Below are 15,656 nucleotides of genomic sequence, written 5' to 3'. Positions count from 1 at the left end.
ACAAGACAGGCAACAAAATCTGAGATGGCATCGGCGTTTGGATGCAACTTCTGAAGTCGTCTCCTGTGTGCTTCAAGGCGGCAGGGGGGCTTCGTGCATTAGAGGAAGCATCTGAAGGAGGAAAACAATACCTCCGCCCAGGAGGAATATCACAATAACTTTTATGCAGATTATTACTAAAAGAGGAAGGCTTTGTGTCTTCAGTGCCGAGGGGTTTTTAAGGAGGTATTTTAAAATAATCTTAATTTGCTAACACACTTGTGAGCATAAAAGATTTTCATTACGTTTACTTACATTATTTACCATTGTCTTTGAAGGAGAAGCACCGTTCACCCTCCCCTAAACAGCGATTGTGCATTAATAGCTTAGCAACTGTAAGGAGACTCGGTAGGCCCATCAATATTTTCACTTCCACACATGTTGAGGTGTTGTAGTAAGAGAGATAATCAGCAAATAAGAAAGTGGTCTTTTTTTTTTTTGCCTTTCCAAAACCTAAAATACAAGAGCAAAAGTTTAAGAGGAAGATTAAACAGTGTGTTTATCTGCTCTAGCGTAAATGCAAACGTTAGCATGTCTGGCTAACTAGCTTATGAACTAACAGGTTAATATTTTCCCCCTTTGTGGAAGCAGGTCTTTGATGCTATATCAGTTGTATTTGGGTTAGTTTACAGCAACCGTCCCACATGATAGCATCATGTTCACCAAACACATCAGTCAGTCCTCATCCTAAAAGTCTGAAAATACGAACAATAAAGCATAGTTTATCAAGGTCTTGCTTGTTCAAGTATGTAAAGTAAGCAGCTTAACAGGGTTGCCAACTCTTAACGCTTTAGTAAGAATAAGATGAAGTCTCAAAGCTACTCCTTCATGGAGAATTATAGTTATATAGGTTAAATATTCTCTGCACACAGGACAAAGTCTGAACATCCAGCTTTTCCCATAAACATTACAGAGAGCTCAAAAGACACAACTTGGTGTGAATAAGACAGTCTGTAGGTTAGATTAATGAGGCTCCTCATTTATGTCTCCTTGTGCCACTGAATGTAATCCAGGTTTTGCAAAAAATTAATAAGAGTTTAATAGATAATCCACAGAGTTAAGTGTCTACAATTTTCATGGGAATATTCTTCTACTGAAGAAACAGTCTGTCCACAGTGAGGTCTGTTGAAAGTTGCATCTCTTTTTTATTTTGAGAAATCTCTGAGATCTCCAAAATAAAACAACAACAAAACAACAGACTCTCACTCCAGCTGGAAGTTGAAAGTTGGCAGACTAACTATCTGCACTGCAATACAAGAACAATGCTGATTGTTTACTTCAATAAGAATCAGGAACTGGGTGAGGATGCTGCAGACTTAGCCTCCATCTTTTAGCATTATATCAGGCATGTAGCTATCAATGCATATTTAAGATCCTTTTACATTTTAAAACAAATCAGCTGGAAGCATTAAAAACTCAACCAGTTCATGGCGCTAACATTAGCTTGATTGGCTTGCTAGCTACAATTAAATTTCAGCCAGCAAAATTGCCGGAAACATTATGTGCTTGACAGGCGTAGCTAACAGTCGGTTAGCTGAGTTTCTACTATTACATTAGGTTTGAAAGAAAGTGTGCGTAACCTTGAAAAGCTCAGCTGTTGATAAATGATAAAGCACTAATAATATAATAACTCTCAGGCTTCCGTTTGCCCCGCACTCAGCACAGACCTGATGATTAGATTGTAAATTTGATCCTCAATCAATTTTATGGCATTCCCTCCTCAAGGGACCGTCCCCAAACTCATCTTTGACACGCAGTAAAAATGTATTTTGCTTTTCCATAAATTGAACGAGGACAGTCCTAATGGCCGAGGTCGTCCTGGCGAGTAAGATAAAGAGCGGATTAGCCCGTTTTTGACTGACGTCCGGCTTCCTTTGTGTCTGTCTCTGTCTGTCTGACATTCTCTGACGGAGGAGCGTCGTCTGTCTGGCGCTGCATTTTTAAACAGCCACTTTCATTCCCTTCGTGTCTCAAATGAGGTGCATTGGGATTCTAATCTTGTAAGCCTTGTTCCTGCCGCATCCCTCCGGTCTCCTCTCCGGCCATGCTCCACCTTTCAATCCACACCTGAAAATGACACATGGAGCGACACATACATTTACAATATTAATACCTAATGATCTCATTCCTCACTGTTTTCCTGTCATGTTACACGTCCTGATCTCGCAGTCTGTCTGATGTTATTTTAAGCCTGAGCCTCGTAGATGAAGCACCCCTCTCCTCTGCTATTTTTTCCCTCATTTCCTGTCCCGTTGTCTTTATTCTTTCTTTCTCTCCTCCTCACTCTCTTCATCTTCAGTCCTTGCTTCATCTTCCTCACCCCTCCCTCCCCTCCTCTCTCCTTATTATCCACTGTGACAACAGAAACATGGTTGTTGTAGGAGTTGAAGAGGGAAAGAAAAGGGGACAACTTTGGGGGACAACATAGCAAAAAGATATAACGTACACTTCAAATGACAATTAGGCCGACTTTTGTGTATCGATCGTCTTCTTTGGGGAAGAAGCTCCGGTTAAGGCGTCCTGTCCAGACTCCTAGTGACCTGTACCTTCTGCCAGATGGTGGTCTGGGTGCAGAGGGTCCTCCGTGAGCTTGTTGTGTGTCCAGTGTCGGTCGATTGCAGCCTATAATCTTTGATGCTCTGGTGATAATTCTGTCACATTTTCTTTGTTGTGTGTTTAGGTGTGTTTCCGTAGCAGACAGTAATCGATAGTGACAGGATGCTCTGGATTATGGCTGTAAAACTGGACCGGGTTAGTGCTGGTGTGTGTGTGTGTGTGGGTGTGTGTGTGCTCAGGAACTTGAAGGAGTCGGTTATGGTAATTGGTTGGCTCGTTGGTGCTTTTATTGATTGTTTTGTTCTGAAGCCGATGATCATTTCAGGTCATTTTTCCTGCACCAGCTGACTGACTTCTCTACCTCTCTCTCTCGATCGAGATCAGTCCGACAATTGTGGCGTCGTCTGCGTATTTCAGAATCCTGGCGGAGTTTGATGTTGTCCTGAAATCAGCGTGTGCTTCAGCCTGTGCGGCGGCATGCATACAGAGCGGCCCAGAGTGACCCCAGTCAGTGTCTGAATCTGGGGGAGTTGTTGGGGGATGTGGAGCGCAGAACAGAACAGATGAAAACAGTTGAAAACAGCTGCCAGGGACTTCAGTTAGCAACAAGCAGCTGGCATCCTGGATTGTTTATGTTCTCTTTCTTATCTTCTGTGTTTTGTGTCTTTGCAATGCTTTCAATGGTCGCCAGTGTTGCAGGCAGATTGGTATGTTCAACAATGGGCCATGTATATATGAAATATTGATGGTATTCTTTCATTGAAGATCTTTAGTGGAGTGTATATGACATCTGGAAACAAGAGCTGAGGTCATGTCCTTTGTGTTTTTCTGTGAAATCAGGCGTTTAAGGAAACTTTTTTTTTTTACTTATTCCAGTATTTCTGTACCCTCTTTATATATAAATTATACTACTTTTAGGCCTATAAATAAATGATTCAGTATTTCCTTTCCAGATTTTTATTGCTGGCTGTGTGGAGAGTGTTTTGAAACAGCATTTAGACCTTCATGTTGTGGGGAAAAAATGACAAATAATAAATTGAACCTTTAACAATTAATAAAAATGTTTTTGCAGCCCTTGTGGGAACAAAAATAAAAAATATATCAAAATATTTGTCACACTTTCTGGGTCCTGTAATGTCTTATATAATAATAAAATATGATTATTTCCTAAAAAGTCCCCTAATTATAGCGAAACAGAGACATTGTGCTTAGAAGGTACAAATAATAAGAGTCAACTTATTTAAAGGAGGTTTTAAGAAAAAACTAGTGACATAAACAGCTTTAAATACTGACTGTATTTAAAGCTGTTAACACTGCAAACACTTTACTCCCTCACGTGTAATTTGTGATTCAAGTGTAAAAAGTAATTTTTACATAACTTCCTTGTCTCCTCACTTTATTTGTGACTTATGTTGATATATTTATTATTTAGTAATATTGAGTATTCTAGTTGTTACTAATCTCTACATCTGTTCTTGTTTTCCTTCTGACGCACATTAACATATTTCGTTAATCTAAATGAAACTGCCATTTATGTGTCGTAGCTTGTTCATCCACATTCTTTCTCTATTTTTTCAAGTTGTGTGTGTCTCACGCAACACGTGAAACATAAAGCCTGGATGTGCAGCGACTTCAGAGCAGCCCATTAATCTGCTGCGCCAGCGGTCGATAGCACAGACAAACCCTGTGAATCAGTGGACCTAATACGAGAGGTGTTAATGAGGACGGGGGTATGTGGCAGGATTCATGTTGCAAATCATGCTCCCTTTCCTCTGCCTTATCTCTCAACACACACACACACACACACATGCTCAGTCAGTCCTCTGTGGAGCAGAAGGGATCAGGGCAGGGGGGTGGAGAGAGCGAGGAGAGGGTGTTTTGTCCTCATACCTTCTTGCATCTGCCAGTTTCTGCCCCAATTAACTCCCATTAATATCATTTGCCATGGTCCACTTTGATGCTGATGCATGGTGCATACAGTATGAGCTCTGTGTCACAAACACAATAACACACTCACACACCTGCACGAGCACTCCCTCAATAACCGTGATGTTTAAAGGAGCATGAATCGCACAAAGTGGACAGCTACAGCTGGGCCTGTGAAATGCGCCATAATGGGTGGCGTGATGTGTGTGTTTATGTGTGTGTGTGTGTGTGTGTGTGTGTGTGTGTAATGGCATGTGGTGTTTGATGACAGAGGTCTAGATTATGACACCCCCTCCTCTGATTGTCCCTGATGTTGCTGCCAACAGCTGTCAGCTGGGAAGCCTTCAAGGAGAGAGGAAGTGTGTGTTTAGCATGTGTGTGTTTAAGAGAGAGAGACATTAAGGGCAATCATAATCATTAAGTTTGGTTGAGAAACAATTTAACAACAAACTTATTCTGACCTCCATGTGGAAAGATAATCTCCCTTTGAGTATCAGTCATAACCAAACAGCGCTGTCATAAAACGGTGCAGATTCTCTTCACTTCATTAGTTGTTTTGTCGATAAAATGTCACAAAATACTGAAAAATGTCCATCACAACTTTCCAGATTCCAAGCTGATGTCTTCAAATTGGTTCTTTTGTCCGACCAACAGTCCAAAAACCAAAGATATTAAATTTGAGTGATATAAAACAGAGAAAAGCAGCAAAGTTGAGAAGCTGGAGCCTGCAAACGTTTGGTATTTTCACCTGATAAATGACTTAAATGACTGTGTGGTTACAGCAGAGAGAGCGCTGTCGAATACTGCTTTTAAGTTACTCTTTAAATGATTCATAGGAAGGACACGGCAGAACATTGATTAAAAACAGTGTTTTGAAACAAAAACATTTCAATACTGTCGAGGAATCCACAATATTTCATCTCTTCTATGCTGACATGAATAAAGAGAGAAATATGACTGACAAAGGAGTCTTTCTAGTAACCAGAGATGAGAGAGTGAGATGTAGCGTTGCTCATTAATTGACCTCCTCCTCCCTTTGCGGTGGAGAGGTATCTGAACTTTAGCTCATTACTACCCACCTCCTGCAGTGTTAGAGTACGACCGTGCTGAATGAAACCTTCAGTTAAGAAGCCTGTTTTAGACATTTCTGAACAGCTCCTGAGCTCCATTTTCCAGTCGATTTAAATCATTTTAGGCGTCAAATGTTACAAACCTGTGAGTCCACACGTCATCCCGTCGTGTGATTTGAAAACATCCCTCATTTGAAGTCTCGAAATGAGCTGACATGATTCCTCGTCCTCGTGTTTCATAATATCTTTAATTATTTATGGCAGGGATTGTGTGCAGGCTGCTGCTCTCCCTCTGTGGTGAGGAGGGCTGCAGGGACGTTGCGATGAGGAGAATTTATTTATCAGGAGATGAAGAGGCTGACCCCGTTGGCTTACCCCTTTTGTTACTACACGTTGTGCCGTAGCTGCGCGCTATTTGTAGGACTGTTTGTAGCTACACGACATGCCTAAAAACAAAGATAAAAGATTGCCCTCAGCCCACTTTGGAGACATTTGGAAGCAGTGTCGGGGATAAAAACGCTTTTTCAGCTTTGCTGATAACAGCAGGAAAAAAGAAATGACATGTCTGCTGAAGCTATAAGCATATTTCTGAAAACAGGAAAAAAAGTGCATGTAGTGTTAGGTTTTAAAGATAGCAGCTAAAAGGATGATGATGAGATCCGTCAGAGACAAGAAGTAATGGGATTTATGTCACATTTCTTTTGTACTTTTATGTAAAAGCATGCCAACAGTGAGGACTGCATGCTTAGCTTTAGGTGGACAAACACCTGCAGCTACTGAACCACCGCAGCTCAGAAATGGACATCTTGAGGCGTTCAGATGAGAGTCAGAAAGACAAACCCGGTGTCTCTTTGATCTCCTGCATTTCTCTTCCACTCGAGCTCTGTGGGAGATTTAAGATTTGCCGTTGAGACAGCGTGCAGCTGAACTCATTCTATTAATATTACAGCTGAAAAGCCTGCAGGAGCAGGTTGTTTACACAGGAGACAACTGTGTGCACTGTACCAAATCCTCTAATATGCATAAAAGGAAATCAACACTAATATACTGTGGAAGACATAGTAAAAGTTTAGTGTTTTATGAACCTAAAAAAAACGTTTCCTAAAAATCAGCAGCTGGGAATTAAAATTAAAACATCCTTTCATTTTAAAAGGCATGTATAAATCTGTTGCTTTATAGGTTTGTTTGGGCTTTACAACCTCCGAAGACATGATAGCAGTAAGCAGTCCTGTGAAGGTGCTAAAATAGTCACCGCAGTCTTACTAACAGTCTTCAGTAAGGCTTCAGGTTCTTCACTGCTTCACATTGGAAACAGCAAACAACAGTGGTGGAATGTAACTAAGTGCATTTACTGCCATTTTATGATACTTGCTTACACATTAATGCATCACTGATTATAATCCACTAATATAATACATGTTTTTGCATAATGAGTATTTGTACTTTAGGTACATGAAGTACATTTTGACGCTAATACTTACTGTAAATTAAAAGATCTGAATTCTTCTTCCACCGCTGGTATAATGTTTACCACGTTCACCATTTTAGTTCAGCATGTTAGCATGCTAACATTAGCTAATTAGCACTGAACACGAAGTGCAGCTGATGGGAATGTCTTTAGTTTTTCATGCATTTGCCTTTCAGTCTTTGTCATTATGATAGTACTGATTATTATAGTACTACTTACTGTCTCCTGTCTTCTCATGTTGCATCTAATGTTAATCTTTTATTGTACGTTTATCATCAAGTTAATATCTTTATGAGTGCAGCTGTTTTAACTGTGTCCATTTGTCTTGTCACTGTGTATATTGTTAGTAGTACCAATATCTTAAAAATGATCAACCTCATCCTCGTTGACAGATAATTGGAAAATAATGTAAGTTAGTTAATGCAGTGGTAATTTAAGAAAAAGCACGCGTCTGATTATCGCTTTATGCGCCTGCACAAAAGGCAGAGTCAAAAAATACATTCATAACAGGGAACATGTTGCGTCTAATAAAATAATATAAAGACTGCTGCTGTGTTTTTTCTCTTTGGTCTGAGAAAATTGATCTCCAAACTCAGAAATGCTGCAGGAAAGTCAATAGACTCAGTGCCTCCTGGGAAATGTAGGCGCAGGATATGGATTAGAGCGCTTTTATCAATACTGGTTATTATTACCGGAGCTTGTTGATGCTGTTATTGGTACAACTGTGAGATGGATGGCCGTTTATATTTCAGTCATGACTAACAGAAAAACATGACATGAGAGGGGCGGGAGGGCACAGCCGGCAGCCCTGACTCACCCATGTCGTCTCCGCTCATCCCTTTGTCTCCATTGTAGACTGTATGTAAAGGTCTCTCTCTCACTACTGGACCTCTCTCTCTCTCTCTCTCCATCTTTTGTCATGAAGGACACAAAGAGAGCGAGAGGGAGGAGAGGGGGAGATAAGAAAGGGGAGAGGAGGGAGGGACACAAGTCTGACATTTCCGGAGATTATCTGTTCGCTTAATCTGCTGGCGGCTCACGTTAGTGTGCTAACCTGATACACACACACACACACACACACACACACACACACACAACTCGTGTTTCTATACTGGTGAGGGCTCTGAATGCAACACTGCAACCGTGAAGCTCATTTACTCAAGTACTGTACTTAAATATACATTTGAGGTACTTGTACTTCACTTTAATCTTCTCTTTTCATGCCACTTTCTTCTTCTACTCCACCACATCTCAGAGGAGAGCAATATTGTACTTTTGCTGCTCTTCCTTTTAATTATTTTAATGACTCCAATTTATTTTTAACAGTTTGGAGAGGTTTGGACTCTTTTTGATTGGACAAAACAAGCATTGTGAAGGTGTCACTTGGGCTCTGTTGAAAATGTAATTACAGTGAAAAAGAGATGGTCAACAGGGGTGAGGTTGACTATTTTTGGTTTATCAGTACATTCCCATGACTGCTTAGTACCACTTTCATGTGTAATTCCACAGTTGCCTTTTATTATGTAAATGGAGCTGCTTCAAAACTTTAATGTGAATGTCTGACCTTTATTGTGATAGAGATATATACGCTACATGTATGTTGATCGGTTGAGTGAGTTAATTCTCTGAGATTCAACTGAGAAACATTTGTTTTTGTAGTTGGCATGTCTGAATTAAATTACACATCAAGACACTTAATCACATTTGTGCAGAAAAATAAACTTCACTGGCAGCTTCAAGGTTTAAAAAAAACCCATCTTATTCCACACTGTCTGACAGTATCATGTATCGTCTCAATTGGCTTGTTCCAATTCTTCATTTGAAGCTTTAAAATGTTGAAATATTCATACCCAAGACTTCACTTCACATCAAACATATTCTAGGAAATATTCCTTGAGCATCGTTTTATACCCCAAAACTCAGTGTCACATATCTGGTATCTTTTGGAAACTTTGAGGCCTCGACTAGAAAAAATTAAAATTAAGTTTTGTGAATTTCTGTCGGTTTCTTGGCTGCACAGCATGAGTTTATAATAACTGGACAATTGAGGTCAGTGAAATGGATTGCTACCTCGCTAGAAGCGGTATTGTTTAATCTCTGCAAGGTGGCAAATCTCTGTCATCATATGGCCTAACCTTGAAGCAGCAGGTGACAGCAGACGCTGGGATACCCTGACTTTTAGCCCCTAATATAGGTCAAGCTCCAAAAACACTGGATCCTACAACTCCCATAAACTCTCACTGCCTGGAAAAGGCCCACTTCTTTCAAACTCCATGCTACCAGTTTGTAACGCAGGCTAAACCTCCCTCGTGCAGCATATCCTGCCTTTCCAAAGAAAATGTCCTCACTCTCATTATCTAAAACTCAAACTGGTCCCCACAAAGGCAGAAATCTAAAAAAGCACACACACACACACACACACACACACACACACACACACAAAACCTCTAACATTCAGACTTCCCTTTGGCAGCATTGTCAACCAATAAATACAGACCTCTCAGACCCGTAAATGATTTGATTGCCTCGACTGTGTGTGTGTATGGAAACAGCTCCCCTCTGCCAGCAGAAGTGTTGTTAGATGACTCTGCTCTCTAACAGCTCAGTCTGTCATTGTCAGCCATGCAGCAGACGGCTAATGAAGGCAGCCCGACTCCCCACATGGTGCTGTGACATGTGGTAACATATTCTCTCTCCCTCTCCGCCTCCTTCCTCACCTCCCTGTCCCATTTCTGCTCTGCCGCTGTCACCTCCTCCCCCGTGTCCTCCCTTTTTTCTTCTCCTTCTTTCTCTGCAATCTCTAATTTACAGACGTAACTTTCTTTTAAGCTTAAAGTGTGAATAAAAACCCCACACTTCATATCTTATGCATATTTTATAGGTTTAGGTTTACAGAGTGTCCCAAATCCAGCATAACATCCCTTGGTAGCCAATTAAGCCCATAAACACTAACCCATGTTTCCTCCTCCTGATCCAGGTACATGTCTGATTCTGGGCTGCATGATCTACCCAGACGGCTGGGACAGCGACGAGGTGAAGCGCATGTGTGGCGAGCAGACGGACAAGTACACGCTGGGCGCCTGCTCGGTGCGCTGGGCCTACATCCTCGCCATCATGGGCATCATGGACGCGCTCATCCTCTCCTTCCTCGCCTTCGTCCTGGGAAACCGTCAAGACAGTCTGATGTCTGAGGAGCTGCTGGGAGACAGTAAGAGGATAATACCTTCATGGCAGTTTTGGGATAATGCAGTTGGTCAAAGACAAAACAAAGGTCCACATACTTTGTGTGGTTAGATCTGAGGCTCTAAAATCATATTAGTACAGAAAACAATGATATTTTATAACAGATAACAGTTTGTGGAAGGCAGCTTTTGTGCCCCCCCGCTCAAAGCCAGATCCCTGAAAGAAGGTCCCAGGTCCCTGTGATAATGGGAGTAAATCCCTGCTGCCAGTTGAAATCTTCATATTCCTTTTCCATTTGGAATGAGGTATCATAACTACATATGAGTCTAATATCAGGGTGTCCACATACTTATGTCCATGCTGTGTAGCAGAGGTGGGAGCGAGTCATACTTCTAAGTCTTTACAAGCTCTATTTTCACAATCAATCAATCTGTTCATTATTATTTTGATTTGTCCAATTCTATTTTTTTCACCGCAACATGTCAGAATCGATACGCTCGATATAGCGTTAAGGGAAGGCCTTCTTGAAGGTGGAGTTCATGGTGTCTCCATCGAGGGCCATCATGCAAATGCATTTTTAGTTTGAGGAACATTTTAACAGACAGACCAAGAAAAGCTGTAATAATGGTGATGTTTGAACTACGAATGATTACCAAATTACTTAATAAATAAGGAAAAAAATGTTTTTTCTCCAATCTTTGCTTTTTATTGAGAAATACTGGATAGTTTTATCACTTCAGGCCTCTAAAAACTGCCCCCAACTTGTGAACCTTTGATGAGAGGTCACGAGTAAACATTGCTTTGCCTTAAAGGGTCATAAGCCGGAACGGTTGGAGACCCTAATCGAACTAATCAACTCACGTCCCAAGTAAAGACGGGAAAGTCCTACACAAGATTTGTCGCCATTTCAAGAGTAAAAATAAAAGTTTGGTATACGACAAAAAAAATAAAAGCTGTAGTGCAGTTGCAAGTAAACCACTAAACTTATTAAAGAATCTATTTGAACGCTGGCCTGAATGTCTGCTCTGTGTATGAATACGCGGCTACAGCCAAGATTTTGTTCCACTTTTGACTTGAGCAGCGTGTTATAACTCTTTTAAGTCATGAGGCTCAAGTCCAAGCAAAGTCAAAGTGAGCTGCGAGTCTGAGGACATTAAATTTGTGACTGGTGTCCACACCTCTGCTACGTTGTTGTATATTAATTGACCTTCGATACAATAATGAGACAAGTGCACAAGAAAGACGCCATCTGATTCCTGCTGCCACACCACACATCATCCAACAACACCAGCAGCTTGAATATAAAAACCTTATTTCCTCCAAGATTCCCTTGCATAATTTCCCACGCTCAAGTTATTAATTTGCATACATTAGATGGATGTTATACACCACCTGTTTTGGCTGCTTGCGCTCAGCTCCTCTTACCAATGAGGTTTTTTTTTTTTTTTCTTGCTTGATTGGGGCGAGATGACAACTGCACTCGGACCCAAAGAGAATGATTTAAACAGCGCGAAGAAGAGGAGCATACAGATGAAGGGACGGAGATGAAAAGCAATGAGAGGGGAAACGCAGAGAGAGAAAGATGGGTGACTGAGAGGAAGAATGCACCAATAGCAAGGGTTAATTGAAGCCTGGGGATGCTGGACAGAGTCATGAATTACTAATGGCTGTTTACACAGCTTGCTGCCAGCCTGTCTAAATGAATCACAGCTGCCCTATCAGCCGGGACACAGTCGCCTGTTAGCTCATATAAGCAAAAAGACTGGGAGGAAGAAGCCATTATCAACAGAGAGACCGGAGAGGAAGGACAAGGCAGAGAGAGAGACAGAGACAGAGAGAGGGGGATAATGAGCCGAGGAAGAGGATGAGAGAGAAAGAGAGTACGTGAAATATGAGAATGAAAGTGAAATTCATCAAACAGCAGATGAAGTTTAAATGGGATGTTTTTTATCTTGTCGCTCAGGAGGATGGATAGTGACACCTGTCCAAGTTAGAAACATCCGAGGGGTGTTTTAATTCAAGCAGCTGTGCTTCCTTTAGAAGACGAAGAAGAAGAAGTTTTACATAATACTGCCACCTGCTGGTTAAAAACATGTCAGAGTTATTGTATCCTCTTCATACTGAACTGGTTTCTCTCTCTCTTTTCCCCCCACAGAGAGCGGTAATAACGCCATATAATATCTGGTAATGGTGAAGCAGTCACACACACACACACACAGGTGAGGATCATATTTGAGTGTATTGTTGTTTATAGCAACAGTGAGAAATCAGTAACACCAACCTTTAACATGATGCTACTACCACTGCACTTCTCAAGTAGTAATCATGTATTTGTCCAGTTTTCCCCTTTTATTTCCTGTAAAATCCCTCAAAACTTGGATGTATTTTTCTATAATATTACATTTTTGGAAAAAAAAAATCCTTGTTAGTCATTATTTGAGTTTAACACTCAAAAACATGTGTGATGATAGAGAAAACAGGTTTTCAGGGCCTTTGAAGGGAGACTATATCACAAGCCTTGCCTTATCACAAGTTTTGGATCTTCACTAGAGTTTAAAATAAAGTTCAGTGACATGTGTTTGTAATGACTGACCCACCAGAGCTTGATGCAGTGTATTTACTGCAACCTCATGCTCCTAATAATCAATACAATTATCAGAAAACTGTTGTAATCACAATAATGATATTCATAATCAGATAAAACATAATCACGTAATATTTTTTTTAACCTATTTTACATAAATCAGAGTAAAATATTCAAACTAAATAGCAATAATGATAACTCCAGTAATTATAATCACCTTAAATGGTGGTAGATTTAGCATATCAAAATGTGTTTGTTCTATATCTGCAAGTGCCTTCTGAATTTATACTGTTTAATTCAGTTAATTTAGCTGATACTGAATTCAGTCATTTGAATCCACTGATTAGACGCCAATAGAGATGCTTTTGCATTTAATTTTAGGGGAATAATCAGTGTTTAAAAGTGTTTATTTTTTTAAAAGCATATATGTTAATTTGTACAATAATTGGATAATGTGGGAGTGAGTGCACCATGGGGCTCTTACTCCTAAATTTCTAGAGAAATGTTTAAATTAAAAACACAGAAAACTGTACAAAGTTAATACGTTAATAAGTTTGAGGCTATTTATTAGCTTGATCAATTAGCTGTGGTGCAAACCAGAGGGAAAAACACTATTGTAGGCTACATGAATTCCTGCAGATTCTACATTATTTTTCTTCTTGCCTGCAGGTCTTGCTGCCTAGACGTGATGTTACTTCAGGATCCAGCTTCCTTCTCCTGGTCCAACCTGTGGCTGGGATGCAGAGCTGATGTGTGGGGAAAGAACAGATCAAAGAAGAAGAAGAGGAGGTCTGAAAGAGGCCACACAACCGGAGACCAGGACCTCTCCGGAAGCTCCCTCTGTAAAATAGCCTTCTCATTCATCTCAAACTGCTTGTTTTTGCAGGAGGAATTCACAAAAAGACTTTTTTTCAGTTTACCTGTGTTGGTATGTCACTGCATAACCTATACCCCAGCTGTTCAAACTGAAATGTTCTGCGTGTGGATGTGAGGAAGGGTGCTGCAGTGCACAAAAAAAAAAAAAATATCAAAAAAGGTTCTTCATGTGGTAATTCAGCTCCAGGACACTCGTCGGACAAACACCACTGAGCGACGGCCGCTCAAATCGAATTAAATCAAAACAAATTATCCAGACTTTGACCGACACAAATGAGGACTTAACAGACTTGAGGTCAAAGCTGTCACATCTTCTTTCTTATCAAGTCAACAAACTCCCTGCAAAGGAGTTCGGCTTTGACACTGTTTGACCTTTTGATTTAACGGACGGTGGTGTCAGCTAAGTGAAAGACTGAAGACAATTATACGCCGGATAAACGAGCAGAGAGAACAGCACTGTTTTGTTATAATTAAATGTTTGGTGTGATAGAAGGTAGTAATTAGAGGTTTTGCTGGTGACAACTTTGCAAAACAGATCCTAAAAAGGAGAAAACAAGTGTATAATCTGTGTATAGCTATATGTTGATTATGTCCCTGTACTTTGTCTTGACTTTGAAATGTACACTTTGAAATGTCAAGCTTTATTAGTGTGTGCCATACAGTATCTTATAATCTGACAGTATTGTGGAGTACTAAAAGAATGTAAGGAAAGCTAAACTGGACGTGAACTGAGGCTTGATGTGTTTGACTTCTTCTGTTTTATCTTTTTATTTCCTCTCATTCTTCACCGACTCACAGCTAAAACACATGAAGAGTCTAACTTACAATAAAACTGTTATTGTAACTATGACAGAACGTAAGAGATCAACACTTTTAAGATTTTTGACATTTCGTTGTTCCGAGAAAAGCATCAAGTAATTAAAGTAAAAGTACAATATTTCCCTCTGAAATGTAGTGAAGTAAAAGTAGAAATGACTCAAGTACAACTACTTAACAGCTAAGTACAGTACTTGAGTTAGTGTATTTAGCTGGTTACATCCCACCACTGAAAGATTGATGTCAGTTGAGCCAGCAGCTGGTTAGCTTAGCTTCAGCTAGCACAAAGACTGGAAACAGAAGGGAAGAGCTAGCCTGGTGCTATCTGCTAATTGTCTTGTTTGTTGAAGCCGTACAGGCTGGCTGTTTCCCTCTTTCCATTTGTGCTAACAAAGCTAACCGGCCAACAGAGTTAACGCTAGCTTCTCTGCTCAGTCAGAAAGCTAACAAGCCGTATTTCCCAAAATGTTGAACTATTCCTTGAACACCGTTAAACAAAAACAAAGTAGGATAAGTTTCGAGTATCTTATTGCAACAGTGCCCTTGTGGACGTGATATTATCCCTGTTACTTTAGGTGTTAGCATGTCGAGGAGTCCTGACTGTGTGTCTCACCGAGCTAAATTACAGACCATCACTTCAAAGGAACCAAGAGGACTCATTGTACTCTCCATCATCACGTTACAGTCCTGATCCCAGAGGTGTAGGTGCTGTTTTGTTTCTCACAAAACAGTGAAGCCTTTTCTGTTCGGGTCTGTCCAGATGAATAACTTCTCATAAGGAATCAAAGTGTGAGACGTAATAAAAAAAATGACAAACACCACATTTACTAAGGAATTTGTGCACTTGCTTCAGTTTAAAGTTTGTATTTTTGTCCACATACTGACTAAAGGCCCAACAGTTAATAGTTTCAGTGTTAGTATCAGAGTATAAGAGAATAACAAGGATCAAGTGATGCTGTTTTAATTTTCTCTTCCACTCTTTCTCCTCTTTTGTTTTTATGAGTTGAGATTTACTTTTAACATTCTTCATATTTGAGTGATTATTTTGATATTTTTTATTTCCAGCAGAAGTTTTCTGGTTAGAAAATAGTAAGAATATGTAGTTGGCTGTTCAGTGGTATAAACCTTATGAAATACC

At 40.3% G+C, this 15,656-nt stretch overlaps 1 protein-coding gene across 1 annotated transcript in view; it reads left to right on the top strand.

Annotated features, from left to right (window-relative positions):
* lhfpl3 (LHFPL tetraspan subfamily member 3) overlaps positions 1 to 12,420 on the top strand; it is a 34,252-nt gene extending 21,832 nt beyond the window's left edge. The window contains exons 2-3 of the mRNA XM_070929118.1: positions 10,037 to 10,267; positions 12,398 to 12,420. Coding sequence (XP_070785219.1) covers positions 10,037 to 10,267; positions 12,398 to 12,420 — 254 coding nt within the window. The remainder of the gene's footprint in view (positions 1 to 10,036; positions 10,268 to 12,397) is intronic.
* Positions 12,421 to 15,656: the final 3,236 nt, after the last annotated feature.

The sequence above is a fragment of the Enoplosus armatus genome, chromosome 22 (genome assembly GCF_043641665.1).
Source record: "Enoplosus armatus isolate fEnoArm2 chromosome 22, fEnoArm2.hap1, whole genome shotgun sequence".
NCBI lineage: Eukaryota > Metazoa > Chordata > Actinopteri > Centrarchiformes > Enoplosidae > Enoplosus > Enoplosus armatus.
The sequence above is the reverse complement of the archived record's forward strand: the minus strand, read 5'-3'. Positions and strand labels throughout refer to the sequence as shown.